Raw genomic sequence first — 17,654 nt, 5'->3', positions numbered from 1 at the left:
AAAAAGTCGACAGAAAAAACACGCCGGGCTGTTTTTTATGTATGTATATTTTTAGATAATGCTTTCCTGGTTAAGCCATCATGACTCAAATGAGAGGTTCTTTTGTCTGTCTTGGGAGCAAGACTGTTCCACTAGGATGTGAAATGAGTCTGCTTCCACCCTGTTTATACAGAAAAGACTTGGAATTCAAAGGCAGCTCTGCCCAGTCTAATCCTTCAGCACCATTAGTTCAGCAGAGCAGCTGATGGTAGATTTCAGGAGAGAATCTCTGGAAGGGGCTTTTAACAGTCCAGAGAGAAACGTAGCTGGGGAAGGGACTCGTGACTGGAAAAGGTGGCTATAGAATGCAGTGATTCACGCAACACTGAAGCTTCTGAGTTGGATTTTCCAAGCAAACAGCACAGACTGAACAGAGAAATGGCAATTACGAAGGATTGGGTAGAACAGCCACGTGACTGGGAATAATCTTCATTTCTCATCTACAGGAGGCTGGTTCAAGTCTCTCCTGAGATCAAAAATAAAACTTGGCATGTGCACGCAATGCAATGTGACAGAATGGCAACCTTTCACCAAAGCAGCCTGCTCTTTTCAAACTGGACACCGCTTCCCGGTTCAGATAGCAGATACCCAATCCCACTGCATGGGACTGAAACAGGAGGAAAACGGCAGCTGCACTCGCAGTGCTGAGAGGAAGAAATGGGGAGCAGACGGGCTATTACAATTATTTCCGAATAGTTTGGCCGGTCTTAACCAGAGCTTCTCTGTTTCTCTTTCTCCTTTTGCTCCCGGCTTTACTGCTGCATTATTGCGTCGGAAGGGCAGCACAGACAATGGCCTGTTTTTCCCAGGCTTTATTTTAGAAAGCGCCCACCCTACAAGCATTAAGATCCTGGCTGTGACTAACACACAGGAGAAGAAAATAACAGAAGACGGCCAATTTTCCTTGTTTTGAAGTGCTTTCCAAACTAAGGAGCTTCTTTGGAGCAGGGATGAAGCAGAGAAAGAGAAAGGCCTTCGAGGGCTTCAATTACACCAAATTATTCCTTTCATGATGGGGGAGGGAGAAGGCCCAGTTACTTCCTAATGTGGCTGGACACAGCTTAAAAAAAGAAAAAGAAATATGGGACTGAACAGATGTTGCCTCCAAAAAAAAAAAAAAAAAAGGGGCAAAAGAGAAAACAATTAAAATAATCAGCACTGTGGGAGAAACTTCTTTGCAGTGATCTCAGAAAGCTCACTGACTGAGCCTTACCCAGGAATTAACACGTATTTAGTGCCCATTCTGACACCAGCCTTGCACTCCTGTGGAACAGGAGCAGGCATCCAGGCCCTTGCAGCTCAGAGAAGGAGGAGGAGGAATCAGTGGCGTGGATATATTCCAAAAGTGTAATTTACATTATTTACACGCATGCACCAGTCCTAAAACAGAGATGCAGGCAATCCCCAACTTCAGCACTCTCAGCCCAGCACTGATACCTAGTTCCTAGGGAGCAACTCTGCCTCAAGAATTGTTTCTAACTAGAGACCACTGCAGAGAGCGAATTCTCGTGCTGCTCACAGAGCTCCCTCCACCTAGAGCCTTATGCAACCAAAAGTACCAACACCAACCTTTCTTCTAAGACTACAAAATTGCTCACACACTAAGAAAAAGAACTTGGAAAACTAGCTGTAATAGTGACAGCTGGTGGCGCTTGCCACAACTGCATTCTTATCCCCATTTTATAGATGGGAAAACAGGCAAAATGTGGGGCAACAGTTTCGGGGTCAGATTTTCAAGTGCTTAACACCTGCAGCTGGGGACAGCTTTTCAAAAAGAACTCAGCTCCCACATATACTGCTAAAGGGCCAGATCTCCAAAAGCATTCAGCTTCCAACATGCTCAGTTCTTCTGAAAGCTGGGGCTGCCTGTGGGTGTTAAGCACTTTAGAAATGCTGGCCCTGACTTGGCTAAGGCAACAGAACGAGTCAGTGTCAGGACCAGGACTCTTAACTCCTACTGCCATATCACACTCCCCTCTATATACTAAAAGCTAATATTACCAAGCTCTTAATAGGGTTTTCATCAGTAGATCTCAAAGTGCTTTGCAAGGGAGATCAGTACCCATTTTACAAAAGGGCAAACTGTCACCCAGAGAGGGGAAATGACTTGCCCAAGGTCACCCAATAGGCCAGTTGCTGAGGCAGAAATAGAATCCGAGTCTCCTGGGTCACAGTCCAGTGGAACTGTAACATTTTTATTACCATGGGTTTTGAGTGACTGCATTTAGCCACCAGTAAGTTATGCAGCTCTGCCGAAACGCACAACAATAAAACCATGATCACGTCCCTCACTATTTTGCTTAGATCACCTGTGTTCATTTATGTCCATGGTCAGAGTTCCTGCTCCCCCCTGCCTGCTACGGTACATGGCACTGATCCTGCAAAGTACTGAACTCCTTCAACACTCACCGACTTCAGCACTGGTTGGATCAGGGCCTATGTGATTAGAATGGGCCACATCCTCAACTGTGTAAAGCAATGTGCTTCCATTGAAACCAATGAAGCTATGCTGATTTACACCTGCTGAGGATCTGGCACCATAATTTTCAATCTTCAAAAAATTCACCTAAGATTGTGCTGATTGTTTTGTGTCAGTGGGCCTGATCCTAGAGTCTGATATGTGGATGCTATCATAAATCAAAGGGAACACTGTGTGTGGAAAGACTGCAGAATCAGCCCCATTTTAGGAGACTCTAAACTTTTCCACATTTCAGACATCCCAATAGTTGGTCACAGACTCCGGAGGGTACATACTGGATTATAAATCCACAGAGACCACATCATTAATTCAGCCTTTAATGGTGCCTATTGATGCTGTTAATTATTTACTAGCTGCTAATTGATTTTCCTGGGTAACCCGCTTCCTGGTCTCCCCTTCAAAATCAGAATTCACCAAGTGTAGCAGAATCAGCACCAGTGCAGGGAACAGAACCAACACCTCCTACGTGCCAAGGATCACTACCCGAGGCTGGGATTCAGACCCTTTCCCTTTGGGTGCGATGGAGTCACACGACAGCCTGCTACAAGGTAAGCCAGACTCTGAAGGAGGGTGACATAGCGAGGGATGCTCTGGAGACTGGGGCCACCACCCAGTTTCCTGTTTCTGGGAGTGCTTGGTCCTCGCCTTTCTAGTTAAGAGTGGAAGAGGAGGAGGAGCAGATTATCTCGTAAAGAAGAAGAGGAAGGCTCTTACTTGCAGTCATGTTTCTCAATTTCAAAATGAGGGTTGAAGTTGAGGATAATCTTCTGATTTGCTTCCGGGGCGTAAATGAGCCACTCGCAGTTCTGGTGGGAAGGGTAGTCCTGTGGGTATCCAGGTGAAGTGATGTAACCAGCATCCTTTGAATTCAAACGACCCCCACACGACTGAACTGCAAAAATAACCAAGAGAACAAGTGGCTGAAACTGGCTTATGAACTTCAAAACATTAACATTTATGCCTTTGGTTGTCTGATAAAGAATGTTTAACGGGCCTTTATGGCAGCGCGGTCTACAACTATCAAGCTAATCACTGGATGCTTACAGTGAAGGTGATTATTATATACCGCAATCCCCCGCTCCCTTCTACACACACACATATCACATTTTAGGCAGACCAGAAAAGGCCATAAGCGCTCCTGCCTATGCAATTATAGATGTATTAAAGAAGAGGCAGTGAGATATCAGATCATTTGGAGCTGCCTTTATTTTCTCCCCTGTACTGGCTCTTTTACAAGCTTTCTATGGCACTCTTCCATAGAAACCACAAAGGTCCTGTACAAACATTCCTGGATGAAAATGCACAATATATCCCTGCAACTTAGGGAAGTAGCATCATCCTGATGTTGCAGGTAAGGAAACTGAGGCACAGAGGGTTAAGTGACTTGTCCAAGTTCATACAGAAAGTATGTGACAGAGCCAGGAACAGATCCCCACTTGCCTGGTTCCCTGTCCCGTGCTTTAAACCACAAGACAGTCTTTCCACTCCCTTCTTCCTGCCCCTCTTCTAAGTACCTCTCCTCTCAGTTTTGTCTCTCTCCTCTTGAAACACTTCAAGCCAGCAGAGCAGTTAGAATTACAGACTCTGAGAATCAACAATGGTGGTTTTGTGGCCCAGAAATGGCCTGGTAACAATTACAAGTTGAGCAAAGGAAGCACTTTCAGCTTTGGGTTATAACAGGCCCTAGAGGGCGATTTCATCTTCAAAAAAACATTTAATCTTATGAACACCACAAATCTGATTTATTATTTCATTACTCGCTGGGAGGAAAATCTGCATCATAGAGTCAATTGATAACATACTAAGATTCCGAACAAGGTCTCTTTCTCCAATAGGCATCTATATTTTACATTCCTTGATTCCCCCAATCCCAACAGAGCAGCCATCCCTGCCACCACTGCGTGTCACAGCTGGCTCCATTCAGGCGATGGTGCTGCTCCATAGCAATCCAATGGGGGCTGCCAACCAGATGATGCTAAGCCAACAGGTCTCCCATGTTTAAGAAGGATGAATTCAAATTGGAACAGGTACAGAGAAGGGCTACTAGGATGATCCGAGGAATGGAAAACTTGTCTTATGAAAGGAGACTCAAGGAGCTTGGCTTGTTTAGCCTAACTAAAAGACGGTTGAGGAGAGATATGATTGCTCTCTCTAAATATATCAGAGGGATAAATACCGGAGAGGGAGAGGAATTATTTAAGCTCAGTACTAATGTGGACACAAGAACAAATGGATATAAACTGGTCATTGGGAAGTTTAGACTTGAAATTAGACGAAGGTTTCTAACCATCAGAGGAGTGAACTTTTGGAATAGCCTTCCAACGGAAGCAGTGGGGGCAAAAGATCTATCTGGCTTTAAGATTAAACTCGGTAAGTTTATGGAGGAGATGGTATGATGGGATAACATGATTTTGGCAATTAATTGATCTTTAAATATTCATGGTAAATAGGCCCAATGGCCTGTGATGGGATGTTAAATGGGGTGGGATCTGAGTTACTACAGAGAATTGTTTCCTGGGTATCTGGCTGATGAATCTTGCCCATATGCTCAGGGTTTAGCTGATCGCCATATTTGGGGTTGGGAAGGAATTTTCCTCCAGGGCAGATTGGAAGAGGCCCTGGAGGTTTTTCGCCTTCCTCTGTAGCATGGGGCACGGGTCACTTGCTGGAGGATTCTCTGCTCCTTGAAGTCTTTAAACCACGATTTGAGGACTTCAATAGCGCAGACATAGGTGAGAAGTTTTTCGCAGGAGTGGTGGGTGAAATTCTGTGGCCTGCGTTGTGCAGGAGGTCAGACTAGATGATCATAATGGTCCCTTCTGACCTAAATAGCTATAAGCTATGAAACAGCATCAAGTGGCTACGGAAAGTGCTTGTGTCACCTTCCCAGATGCGGACACTATTCAGACAACAAAGAGTTAAGTCACTCCTGTAGCCTGACCCCTGGTTCAAAGACAGGCTTCCTCCTCCCTACCACACCCAGCCCAGACTAGAACAATGAAATAGACACAGTGGAAGCAAGTGCATGTGTGTATCCACTCATTCCCAAGCTATAAACCAGCCCAAGTCCACTCTTGTTAAGGGACTGAGTGACCTCAATTGTCACTGAAGCCATATTTGGGAAGTGTACCACCCGCCACTGAAAATGTGGGATGTTTGTGAGTAAAGGCTGAAATTCCTCAGCACCAGGAGCACTTAGCCTTGGGAAGGTTTTAATTTAAGAGCCACAGCAAACCAGGAGGAAAGAATAAGACGGGGGGGGGGGCAGGAGGGGGGAGGAAATGCCTCTGAGATTTTGCGCTGCTGGCATCAGTCATGCTTCAATATCACCATCTGCATGAAGCAGCAAGGCCTTGTGAATTATAGATTACCTCTCAGCAGCCACCCAACAGGACTGGATCTTCTTCACTACAGGTGCAGTTCAGCCATTCCCCAGCCTGGCAATATTATTGTCTGCGCCATTTCCACCTTAGACAAACGAACAGCTTGTCAAGAGTGCAAATGCAGAGGGGAAAGAAAGGGCACACGTGTAGCACTGCAATAAAGCCGGACAGTGAGGCTTTAAAGCCAGGCTGCCTCCACTTGTTCCAGCTCTGATGTGCTAATCTGCATTAGATCACAAAACAGAGCCAGGCCGTTTCCTTTAAGGGGGATGCACAATCTTGTACTCACTGACAAAGCACAGGAGGGAGCGTGATCTCTAGCACAGATGAACAATTACACCAGGTCTGACACAAAGGCAGAGATAATTAGCCCATCACAAATGAGCCCACTTCTGAAAGTTACTCCTGTGCCTTTTTAAGCACACTAAATGACATTCCCTCTGGGTGCTCTGTGTACTGCATACACCGCAGGACAGCACTCAGACAGGGTTTGTAACAGCTTGCGACTGGAAATTTAGGCTTATCCTCTGGGAAGATTTAAGGCCAAGATCCTTAGCTGGTGCCAACCAGCCTAACTCCACTGATGCCAGGGAGTTAGATTGAGGGAGGGATAGCTTAGTGGGTTGAGCATTGGCCTGCTAAACCCAGGGTTTTGAGTTCAATCCTTGAGGGGGCCATTCTGTGTGACAGTTGTTTTTGGGGGGAGGGATAGCTCAGTGGTTTGAGCTTTGGCCTGCTAAACCCAGGGTTGTGAGTTCAATCCTTGAGGGGGCCATTTAGGGATATGGGGCAAAAATTGGATATTGGTCCTGCTTTGAGCAGGGGGTTGGACTAGATGAGCTCCTGAGGTCCCTTCCAACCCTGAGATTCTATGATTCTATGAACTACTCTGACATACGCCAGCTGAGGATCTGGCCTTAAAGGTGTCTGAATGTAGAGCAGCAGCTGCCCTATAGGCTGCAGAGGGTGTAATTTTCCAGTTTTTTTCCAGCTCTTGGCAGGAAAACCACAGCCCGGCAATCAACTTGCCCCGTGCCAGTCTTTCTGCAATGAGAACCGTGCACCCAGGTGGGACGGTTCTTAAGACATCACTTCAACTTAACCTGCTGCTTCCTCCCTGCAAATTCCCTGGAAAAAGAAAGGGCACGTGCTGCATACGGACCCAGCGGTGAACAATAGCGATAGGAAGCCTCCTCAAAGGAGGAGAGGTGCTCTGTCCTCCCCACAAGGGAGTAATCTCTTCCTTTGCCACAAAACAGGACTATTTTTATCCCCTCCTACTTGTTGATGTTCTAAACCATATTCCTCCTTAAAAATAGCTTTCTCCTCGGACCTCCAAGGGCATTGCTGCGACTTTCCCTTTCCCCAAATAAAATAAAATCCTAAAAAAAGCACGAGAAAACAGATAAGAGCTGAGGACTCATAAAAACATCTGGTTTTGTTCCACTGAGAGCTTGCTCAACACAAAAATATTTACAAATGCACATTCTTGCGCAGATCTCTTTCCCTCTCTTCTGAAGCACATGCACCTACATGTGGCTACGTGGATTTTAGACAGATAGGCAGACACATCGGCGTGCGCGCACACAACTGAGAGAATTCACCTATCTGTTGACACCGAGATATTTATGTGTGATTCACACTTCACTCATGTACACACTTCCACACCCTCCCATAAAAATCCGCACTTCATTTGCACACACGTACACCCTTCTAACGAAGATAAATATCAAGCTGCAGACTGTTTTTCTTGGAAAGGGTGAAGTCTTGAAGCAATGACAACAAATTCAATCCTTCCACTCCTCATCATCCTCTCTCCAGCTTTTTCAACATGCTTAGCCACTAGACTGGTGCCACCAACTAGTCACAGGATTCTAGCACCCTTACTCACGCTGAATAACAGAATGAATATTCCAGAGGAAGTCCCAATAAAGTCAATAAGACGACTCATGCATTAAGGAGATCCACCATGTGAACATGGGTATCAGAATCTGACCTTTCGTCTTTCATTGTTGGCTGATAAAATGAGGTGCAGAAATCTCCTACTTTCACCCCAAATCTTGGGTTCACACATTGCTGTGTAAACCCATACCAGGTAGACAGGGCAGGACTGACCGATCCCATGGGCTTGCTTCTTATCTTCCACAAGTTTAAACCCTGAGTATTTTCACTGACTTCAGTGGAGATACTCCTGATTTATACCGGGTAGGTGAGATCAGAATCAGGCCCGACTGTTTTATACCCAAATTCCATTTATGAATACAGTCTAAAAGACAAAATGTAATTGAACTGAATGAAACAAACAAACAGATGGGGCTGCATTTCTCACCTACATAGATACTAGGGAGATCGACAACTGTGTTTCTCTTTGTTCCTGTTAGAACACCACATCTGCAGGAACATGGCACCTGCTACTCTAACGGGGCCAGAGGCTGCCGTGGCATTCCTCCCTTAGCAGCCCCGTTGAAATAAACAGGGTTGCAAAGGGTATCCACCACAGCAGCAGCTGGTCCGTAATCAGCACTTAGATACTATGACGGTGGATATTACATCAGCTAGATGAGGCCTCATAAAGCAACCCTGCCTGACCAAATGATCTAATGGCTCCTTGGGGGCGGCTAGACAACTTGGCACTGGTGCCAGTCCAGCTCCCAGTGGACAAATGCCCTCACTACAAAAATGCACCATCAGAATGGTCACCCCTTGTTGGCAGCCCCAGCGGAGAGGCCAAGCACGGATGTGTGTGAAAACTGAAGGCTAGTTTACATACTGCATTGAAACAATGGTGTCATTTTAAGCCAGTTCAGCTTAACTGGTGCAAAAGGCTGTTCGCATTTCAGCAAAAATCAAGCTTGTTTCAATTTAGCTTAAGTCAGTTAAGTTGCCTGATCTTTAGATTATGTATTAATTATATTGATTACTTAAGAATCCCCAGCTATCACTTTGAGGGTTGACAGGTTCTTGCCCCAAGATCAGGCCCAGTATTATTCAAATGATTTTATAGTTGGGAACCCTGATGTGCACAGTTGCAACACTCACAGTATAGGAACTCTTTTATATTTACAAATATAGTTTATTAATACATTTAGCACAGTCACAAACACCCCAACTCAGTAAGGTAGATAGAGATACTACACAATGTACATCTGCACACCCATATACTCACATCATCCCTTGTAGAACAACCTGAAGTGTTAGCCATCATCTTCCTCATCATCATCACCTTCCCCCTCATCACCAATGGCCATCATTCTGGCACCTCCCAAGGACTACATCTCCTCCTTCTACTGCCCCTAGGCTGCGATGCCACTTTTATAGTATGTTACACTGCCGTTATGTTTGATGCATATTCAGTAGGGGATTTTCCCCCTTTTCCTTATTTGTATTTCCTCACCTCACTAATGGTGCAGTGTCTTTTTCCTAGAAGTTAGCATAGCAATGATCTCAACTTATTACCATACATGTCAATTCATTACCATGGCCCTTTTGTGAGTAGGTATCACATTTTTTATTTCTGTCCTAACTGTTTTTTTCGGTTCTTTCCAAGTTCCAGGCTGTGATGCACCATGAACTTAGGAAGCCCCCTGTGCATAGGCACCAACTCCATGGGTGCTCCAGGGCTGGGGCACCCACAGAGAAAAATTAGCCGGTGCATAGCACCCATTGGCAGCCAGCTCCCCTCTCTCCCTCCCACTCTCACCCACCAGTGGCCCCTGCCGATCAGCTCCTCTCCCTCTCTCCCAGCACCTCCTGAACGCTGCAGATCAGCCGTTTTGCAGCATGCAAGAGGCACTGGGAGGGAGGGGGAGGAGCAGGGTGCGCTTGGGGGAGGATACAGAAAGAGGCGGTGAAGAGGTGGGGCGGGGCTGGAGCGGGGGTGGGAAGAAGCAGAATATAATATAAACCTATAATAAAACAAACAATCAAACCCATAAGAAAATAAGAAACTTATAAGAAAAGATATATAGGCAAGCAAGCAGGCTAACCTTAGATGTATCTCTCTCATGTACCTGTTATGTACATCAGTTCATTGCCAGGAAACTTCTGTGGTTGACCTGGGGTCAGAACTTCCCCTTAAACCCTATTTTCAGCTCCCCAAATATTTTGGGTTTTCTGTTGGGCCGTTTATGTGTGCAAAATTTATCTGTTCAACGTTCAGAGGCCTCAAGACTTATGCTAACTTGCTGAAGCTAATGTCTTACAGGATACAGGCCTGTAGTTTTCTTATATTACTGCTGAATATAATGCAAAGCAATGAATATAATAAAGGCAAGCTAGCCCACTGGGCTAGACAGGCTTAAGCTAAACAGAAATAAGACACGCTTAAACCGAAATCACAGAATCCACTCAAGCTGGTTTAACTAAACGGGTGCAAATTTGTGTGTGGACAAGACCTGAGCCACCCTTCCAGCCCAGGTCAGGACTTGAGGCACGTAGGCTGGGCAGGGTGAAGGAAGCGGGCACTGCTGCCGTGCAAGCTGTGTGTGTTGTGTGGATTAAACAGAAGACGTCAGTCTTCAGCGTGCCCTGGCAGCTTTCACCAGCCTTAAATTCACTTAATAAAATTAAAATGAAATGTTAAATATTAGCCAGGTCTGCTAAGGGCCCAGTATGTTCCGCCACTCAATAGCTAAATGCGCTGTTTGGAAACCGCTCTCCCCTGCTCCCTCCCAGGCTTGCTGGAGGAGGGGAGCTAGATCTAGGGTTGTGGGTAAGCAGTGGAAGCAGCAGATCTCTGGCTTGCTCCTCCCCTGCCCTCAATCACAGGGAAACTTCTCTAAACCAACTCTACAGTGCTGCCATGGCTCTGGTAGGGGCAGGGACAGCTGCTCTCTTGGGCATCATCCTCCCTCAGGTCATTCCCCATGACCTTACACTGCTTCCCCTGCCACACTGGGAATGACCCCGTTGATGGGAAGGCCATGGTAATACAGCTCCCTGAGTACTGTGCAATGTAATGGTGGGGAACCAAAGGCCTGAGGCATCACATAAAGACATTGGAGACAGCACAAAGGCTCCAGCCCTCCAAAGGTGTCCTGAGAACTGCAAGGTTTCCCCACACAGCTGGGTTTGGAGAGCTGAGATCCTTGCCCACTCCGTGGTGCAGAACATATTTCCCCTCATCTACCCATGGGAAAATTAGGAGAAACCTCTCCTTGCTGAAATTCACTGGCCAAAATCAGCCCCTCACATGCACATGCACACTACTCCCTTTGAAGTTGGCATGGCAAGCATTACACATGTGGATCAAAGCAGATGGTTGGGCCCAGGGATCTGCCTAAGAGATTATATGAGAGCGCCCTGACGCCTTCGAATGCTATGAAATCTTGAGCGAGAGGGTGTTCTCCCACTGAGTGAGTTTTCTGCCAATTAAATCCCACCAGAGTTTGCTGACATCAGAAGAGCAGGGTTCAGTGCATCCTCTGATCTTGGATGCAAAAAGCAAAGGCCAACTCCATGTGTAACTTAAACTTACCCTAGCCAAAGAGGTGCATTTCAAAATAAACACATATGCTGCAGCCACTCAGAGTTGGTGGCTTCCAACAAGAAACCACCAATAAATCTTTTTGATTCACTAGGGTCATATTTGGTTACGATGCTGTTATAAATATAAAGGGAAGGGGTTAAGAAGCTTTGATACAGTACTATAGAATCATAAAAGCTGTTTAGGGCAAATTATGGCTTCTAACATCACTCTTGTTAAAGCAGATCTAGTCAAAGAGGAAGATTACTTCCCAAATCAGAGTGTGAATGTTGTAGTCCTCTATGAGTTTACTGTAAGAGTGCCTTTAGCCAGAATTCACCTTGAATGGAATGGTACTGAGCATGAAGTTATAGCTGGTATAAGGAAGTTATTGCCTGAGGATCTAAGGATTGGGGAAGATGTTAAAGCTTTGTTCAGTCCAGGTAACCAGTCACAGGAAAGAAATGGTCTTAAACCTGTGTCTATTATGGGCAATGATTTGTCTGTGGAGGGTTTCTCCAAATGTTTGTCTGTGCAAAAAAGCAGTTTGTCTGTGAATCAAGTTTCTGAATGTCTGTCTAATGTCTCAGAAGTGAATCTGGAATTAGATAAAGAGCAAAAAGAACTCATTGGTCAGGACAATGTTTCTCAGGAGCAGATCAAAGTGGCTGATGCACTCTCCTGTGAAAGTTTCCCAAAATCAACTGGTTAAAATCGTCCTTGAAATATAAAAAATATTGTTAGTCTTTATACAGTTAGTAGTATATCTACAGATGCATGTGTCTTAGTAATTCTGTTTTTTCCTAGAGCTCCAGGAAGAAATCAAGCCAGTGTTTCACACTATCTGTGATTTGGGGGGCATGTCATAAATATAAAGGGAAGGGGTTAAGAAGCTCTGATACAGTACTATTAAATCCTCTTACCTGTAAAGGGTTAAGAAGCTCAAGTAACCTGGCTGGCACCTGACCAAAATGACCAATAAGGGGACAAGATACTTTAAAATCTGGGGTTGGGGGAAGGCTTTGTCTGTCTGTGTGATGCCTCTGCCTAGGGACAGATCAAGAAAGCAAGCAATCTAATTCCTATAGAGTTAGTAAGTAGTCTAGCAAGAAAATGCATAAGATTTTCTTTCGTTTCTGGCTTGTGAAATTCGTTGTGCTGGAATGTGTATTCCTGTTTTTGTGTTTTTTTTGTAACTTAAGGTTTTGCCTAGAGGGATTCTCTATGTTTTGAATCTGACTGCCTGTGAGATTATCTTCCATTCTAATTTCACAGAGGTGCTTTTTTTACCTTTTTTCTTTCTAATAAAGTTCTGTTTCTTTTAAAAGCCTGACTGATTTCTCTATGATCCTAAGACCCAGGGGTTTGGGTCTGTGATCACTTTGTAACCAATTGGTTAGGATATTATTCTCAAGCCTCCCCAGGAAAGGGGGTGTAAGGCTTGGGGGAATATTTTGGGGGAATAGGAACTCCAAGTGGTCCTTTCCCTGATTCCTTGTTAAATCACTTGGTGGTGGTAGCGTACCCTCCAAGGGCAAAAAGTTTGTGCCTTGGGGAAGTTTTACCCTAAACTGGTAGAAATAAGCTTAGGGGGTCTTTCATGCGGGTCCCCACATCTGTACCCTAGAGTTCAGAGTGGGGAAGGAAGCCTGACAGATGCATTCATGCAAAAATAGCACATGACATAGGAGCAGCTCCTGCTCTTATACCCATTCAAGGAAGGTGACAGAGCTGAGACATTCCAGCACCAGGTAGTCAGGGGAGTTCTGCCTGCACGAAGAGTGAGGATCAGGCTAGGTAACATATTGTGGAGAGTCACAACCAGGACTTTAGAACCACCAAAGAGGAGGCTTCTGCCCAGAGAAGCCTTTGGCTGAGCCCAGTGCATGCTGGGACAGGACTTTGGGGGCATAACCAGAGCCATGTGAACACACACATACTGAGCAGACATGAATGATCTATGAAGTTTATGTACTTCCCTACCAAGTCCCAGTGCCTTGATTTAAGGAGCTCCCAATAGCTGGGCGACATGCAGGCCCTTTGAGTCTGTTTGTTGTATGCCAGAGTCCTAGGAGAGTGAGAGTCAAAGCTCCTTGCTGCCAAACTGGGAGCATCTGCAAAACAGCAGGGTTACCCAGGCACGGAGCCGTAGGCTCAGTTTCCGTGCTGCCCGTCCCTACAAACTGTGCCTGTCATCTGGCCCACAGAAAACAAATAAGCTTTATCTGGGTCAGGGCTATCGCTCAAGTACATCAGAGTTAGGAATAAATGAGACCAAAGAGCCAGTGTTCCCCGAAACCACAGCCAGGGAGAAAGAAGGATGCAAGAAGTGAGCTGTGAGATCTCTGTCTGAGGGCAAAGAGACAGGAGGGGAGGACGAGCGGTTGTTGCTTATTGGCGGTCAGGGCTCCATCCCCTCAAGCTGCATTCTTTATGTACTTTTTTTTAAATGCCATAAACACTGCCCGTGCTCCACTCCCTCCTCTCTCACAGGCCCAAAGATCTCTGCTCCTCGGAATTCAGCACAAAGGAGAGATGCCCTAAAGCAGTGTTTCTCAAATGCGTCCACCATGCAGCCACGACAGCCTCCTGGATGCTGACCGGGGACCCGTCCCTCCCTTCCTATTGCTCCTGGATGCACTGCCCTGCACCACCTCTGGAGACATGTGGGGCACAACGCTGCTGGAGCAAGGTGAATTCTCGACCCACCTTGGTGGCGCTCAGTGGTTAAGCGGCAGGCTCCAGCTGTGGGACTTTGGGAGCCTGGCTGCAGGGCTTTTCTGGCCATGTGGCCTCAGCTTAGGGCTCCAGCCCCTGGCTCTGGACGCTGGCTCCTGGCTCAGGTCCCAGGCTCCAGCCGTGTGGCAGCAGGAGTCAGCCCTGGGTGCTGACCCCTCTCTCCAGCCACGAGGCAGCAGGCTCCAACCCCCAGCTTCAACTGTGTGGACCCTGGCTCTGACCATGCAGCGGCAAGTGCTGACCCCAGCTCCAGCCATGCAGGCTCCCCACTATTGCCCCAGGCCCACGCTGCCTCCCCAGCCCCCCCATCCATTCCCCATTACCGTGGACCTCCGCTGCCTTCCTGGCCCCACAGCCATTCCCCCATCGCCCCTGGTCCCTGCTGCCTCCCCCTCAAACCCCCGATTTAGGGCTTAATTTGTCCTGGGGCTTGTTGAGAAAAAGTGTGCTGTGAAAAGTGACATTAATGAACATACAAATATCACTTCACAGAATTATTTTTATTATTGAGGCTACAACAAACCCCATATAAATAAATTACAATGATTTAGATGTGTATCCGTGTATATTTATTTGTTTTTCCTAAAGTTAATTATGTATTTTAGGAAAAAATGTCAGTGTGGCAACAAAAAACTTTGTTGTGAGAACCCCTGCCCTAAAGACTCCTTTTCATGACAGCACGTATCCACTTATAGCTCAGTAACAAAGGGATCCTGCAACTGAGCGCCCTCAGCTCCCAGTGACGTGAATGAGAGTTGAGGGTGCTCAGTGCCTCCCAGGATCAGACTCTGAGCACCAATTCAGCAAACCACCCCCAATCAGTAAAGCACTTAAGCACGTGCTTAAGTCCTTTGCCTAGGTAGGAAAAACTAGTGTTCCAACACCTTGGTGGATTCATTATTATTAACACCATCCACAGTGCTTTAGAAGTATCTGTACAGGTTTGTATGGGGTTCCACATCACAGTGCTATCTGAGCCCCTACCATATGATAAGATCCTTGTCCCAGGGAGCTTCCAATCTAGGAACACGAACAGGGATCAAACACCACAAATGTGATATCTCTGATTTAAACATTGCTTAATGATCTGTCAAGGAAAGACACGCAGCACAGGGGAAAGCTAATAAGGTTAGCTATTTTAGCCCAAAAGTGGAGGTCATATTTAACTGAGGTGTCACATTGGTTTGATTTCTGTTGTGGGATAAAGTTTCAAAGGCTTCCTGAACAACTTAATAGATACAGATATACACACACATGGAAATGCACTTATTTAGCTATACAGCGCCTTCTGTAAGATGATCACAAAGTAATTAAGCACACACACAAACTGTTCAGGACTTTATAAAACAGGAAGTTCCCCAGATGCCACCCCATCTCATCTGGGTCCCTACAAGCTGCACTCAGAGTTTAACTAAATTTCATGCTAGAGCCATAGCTAAGCCGATTGTAAGGGCACATCCGTGATCTGAACTAGGATTTTGTTTTATTCAGAGTGACTTCAGCCTGTCACGAGACAGTCTCATAAAAACTCTGTCTGGGCTTAAGCAAAAAAGAAACGAGCCAATCCATCAGGCTAGGAATGCAGCCGTTTGACCACTTCCTAAGGCAACTGGGAAGGGATACAAAATATTTACTTCCTAGCACTGGACAGCAGTGAACGGTGACCACCTGGTAACGGATCAAATGGAACTGTTCCCTGTGAACTTTTACAAGGAAAAATCATAGTAATTTTTTTAAAAAGTGACAAATTAAAAGATTTCCAATCTTTGTACCCTTCTTTGCTACCTTAATCCAGGGAGGAACTTGAAATAGAAACCTAATGCTGGGACAACTAGAAACTCTTCCCTGAAAATCACAGGGCCAGAACCTCAGCTGGTGTAAATCAAAGCAGCTAGATTGATTTACAGTAGCTGAGGATCTGACCCCTAGCCTTTAAAAACTCTCATTTCATTTTAAAAAAATGTTACTTTGATGAGATTTCACATCATAGCCATTTCACATAATGCCACCTGCACTAACCTCATTATTTGTCATCTGATATCATAAACAAATGCAATTCCAATAGGGCAACTGATCTAATAGTGTTAGTTTATATTTATGTCCACTCTTCTGCAGGCCTTACTGCAAATGCAATTCTGGAACCATTGGTGATAGGTCTGGAATTACAATTCATGGCTACTCCAATAGTCATTGGAGTGGAGGAACAAACCACATTAAAACTTTCAGGTCAACAAGGAACAGCGTCTGTTTCCACTTGCTTTTGTATTATAATTCCGAGCAACTGAAATTGCATAAAAGACTACTACTGTTTCATAGCGATATCTAGGGCCTGCAGAGTGCTTTTCATCTGTAGATCTCAAAGCACTTTGCACACGAGGTATCATAACCTCTGTTTTACAGATGGGGAAACTGAGGCACAGAGTAGTGAAATGACTTGCCCATGGTCACACCGCAGCACTGGGAGTAGAACTGGGCCACAGAACATAATAAGCAAAATACTGTGATCATCTTCCCCCTGCAAAAAGGCTGGTGTGGGGATGGTGGAAGAAGATTAAGAGGCAATTGACTTCCATGAATTAAAGAAGGGACCATGCATTCACCTAGGATACACGTGTAAAGAGCTTTGATCTCTTCTGATGACAGGTGTTATATAAAGCTGAAATTAATATTATTGTTATTACTACAATGCCAAGAAGGAGATTCTGCACCTTATCCCTCCACCACCACCCCCACCCCCACCTCCATAACACCTTCCAGGATCATGTCTTATTTCCTTCTGTATCCAACGCCTATTGTTGCAATCCCCATCCAGTCAACTACCATTCCCTTCCTCCCCTTCACGGGGCCAGGCTCTCCAAGGAGAAGGATCCTTATCAGAGGTCCTGTTGAAACTACTGAGCAAGTTAAACGGCTTTACACTGAGCATTCGGCACTATGCTGTCCAACATGTGTGTCAGTAGCATGCTAATATGCACTGGACACAATCCCCCCGCTGTCACCTTCCCCCATTCTTCTGGATTAGATAATAGTTCTTTTATGGAGACACAGGAGGAGATGGTATTATTTAAGTGCCTTGCTGGGCAAAAGCTATTTTGTCTTTTTGATGGCTCTCTCAAATGCAGCTACTGCTAAACCTTAATACCAGAGCAGAAGTTATTACACATTCTGGGAAATGCCTTAAATACATTGTTTCCTGCTGAGCAAACATTCAGTGGTCACGGAGGAAAGGAAGGGTGGGTGTGGCTTGCAAATGAACATGTTTCTTTACAGCTCTCTCTCCCTCTCCCCACTCTGGAAGAGAGAATTCCAGGGCAGGGCTAGGTTCTGAGGGATCCCTCTAAGAAACACAAGCGAAGTGAAAATGAATGTTATTGGCATGGAAGCCTATTGGCTTATTAGCCCTATCATTTGGAGGTGGCCAGAGAAGGCCCGGTTTTCAAAACCCAAACCAAGTGTGGTTCAGAGCCAGGTTCTGAATCACCAGAGCTCAGAGTGTCTGTATACAAGCTAAAAGAAAAGGAGGACTTGTGGCACCTTAGAGACTAACCAA

At 45.6% G+C, this 17,654-nt stretch overlaps 1 protein-coding gene across 3 annotated transcripts in view; it reads right to left on the bottom strand.

The window, feature by feature from the left end:
• The window catches only part of NRP2 (neuropilin 2), a 118,832-nt gene that overhangs the window by 93,799 nt on the left and 7,379 nt on the right, over positions 1-17,654 (bottom strand). For all 3 annotated transcript variants that reach the window (XM_077830146.1, XM_077830147.1, XM_077830148.1), the window contains exon 2: positions 3,233-3,410. In XM_077830146.1, the coding sequence (XP_077686272.1) occupies positions 3,233-3,410 (178 nt within the window). The remainder of the gene's footprint in view (positions 1-3,232; positions 3,411-17,654) is intronic.

This window comes from Eretmochelys imbricata, chromosome 11 (assembly GCF_965152235.1).
Source record: "Eretmochelys imbricata isolate rEreImb1 chromosome 11, rEreImb1.hap1, whole genome shotgun sequence".
Classification (NCBI taxonomy): domain Eukaryota; kingdom Metazoa; phylum Chordata; order Testudines; family Cheloniidae; genus Eretmochelys; species Eretmochelys imbricata.
Note: the sequence above shows the minus strand (reverse complement) of the source record. Positions and strands in the feature narration are given on the sequence as shown.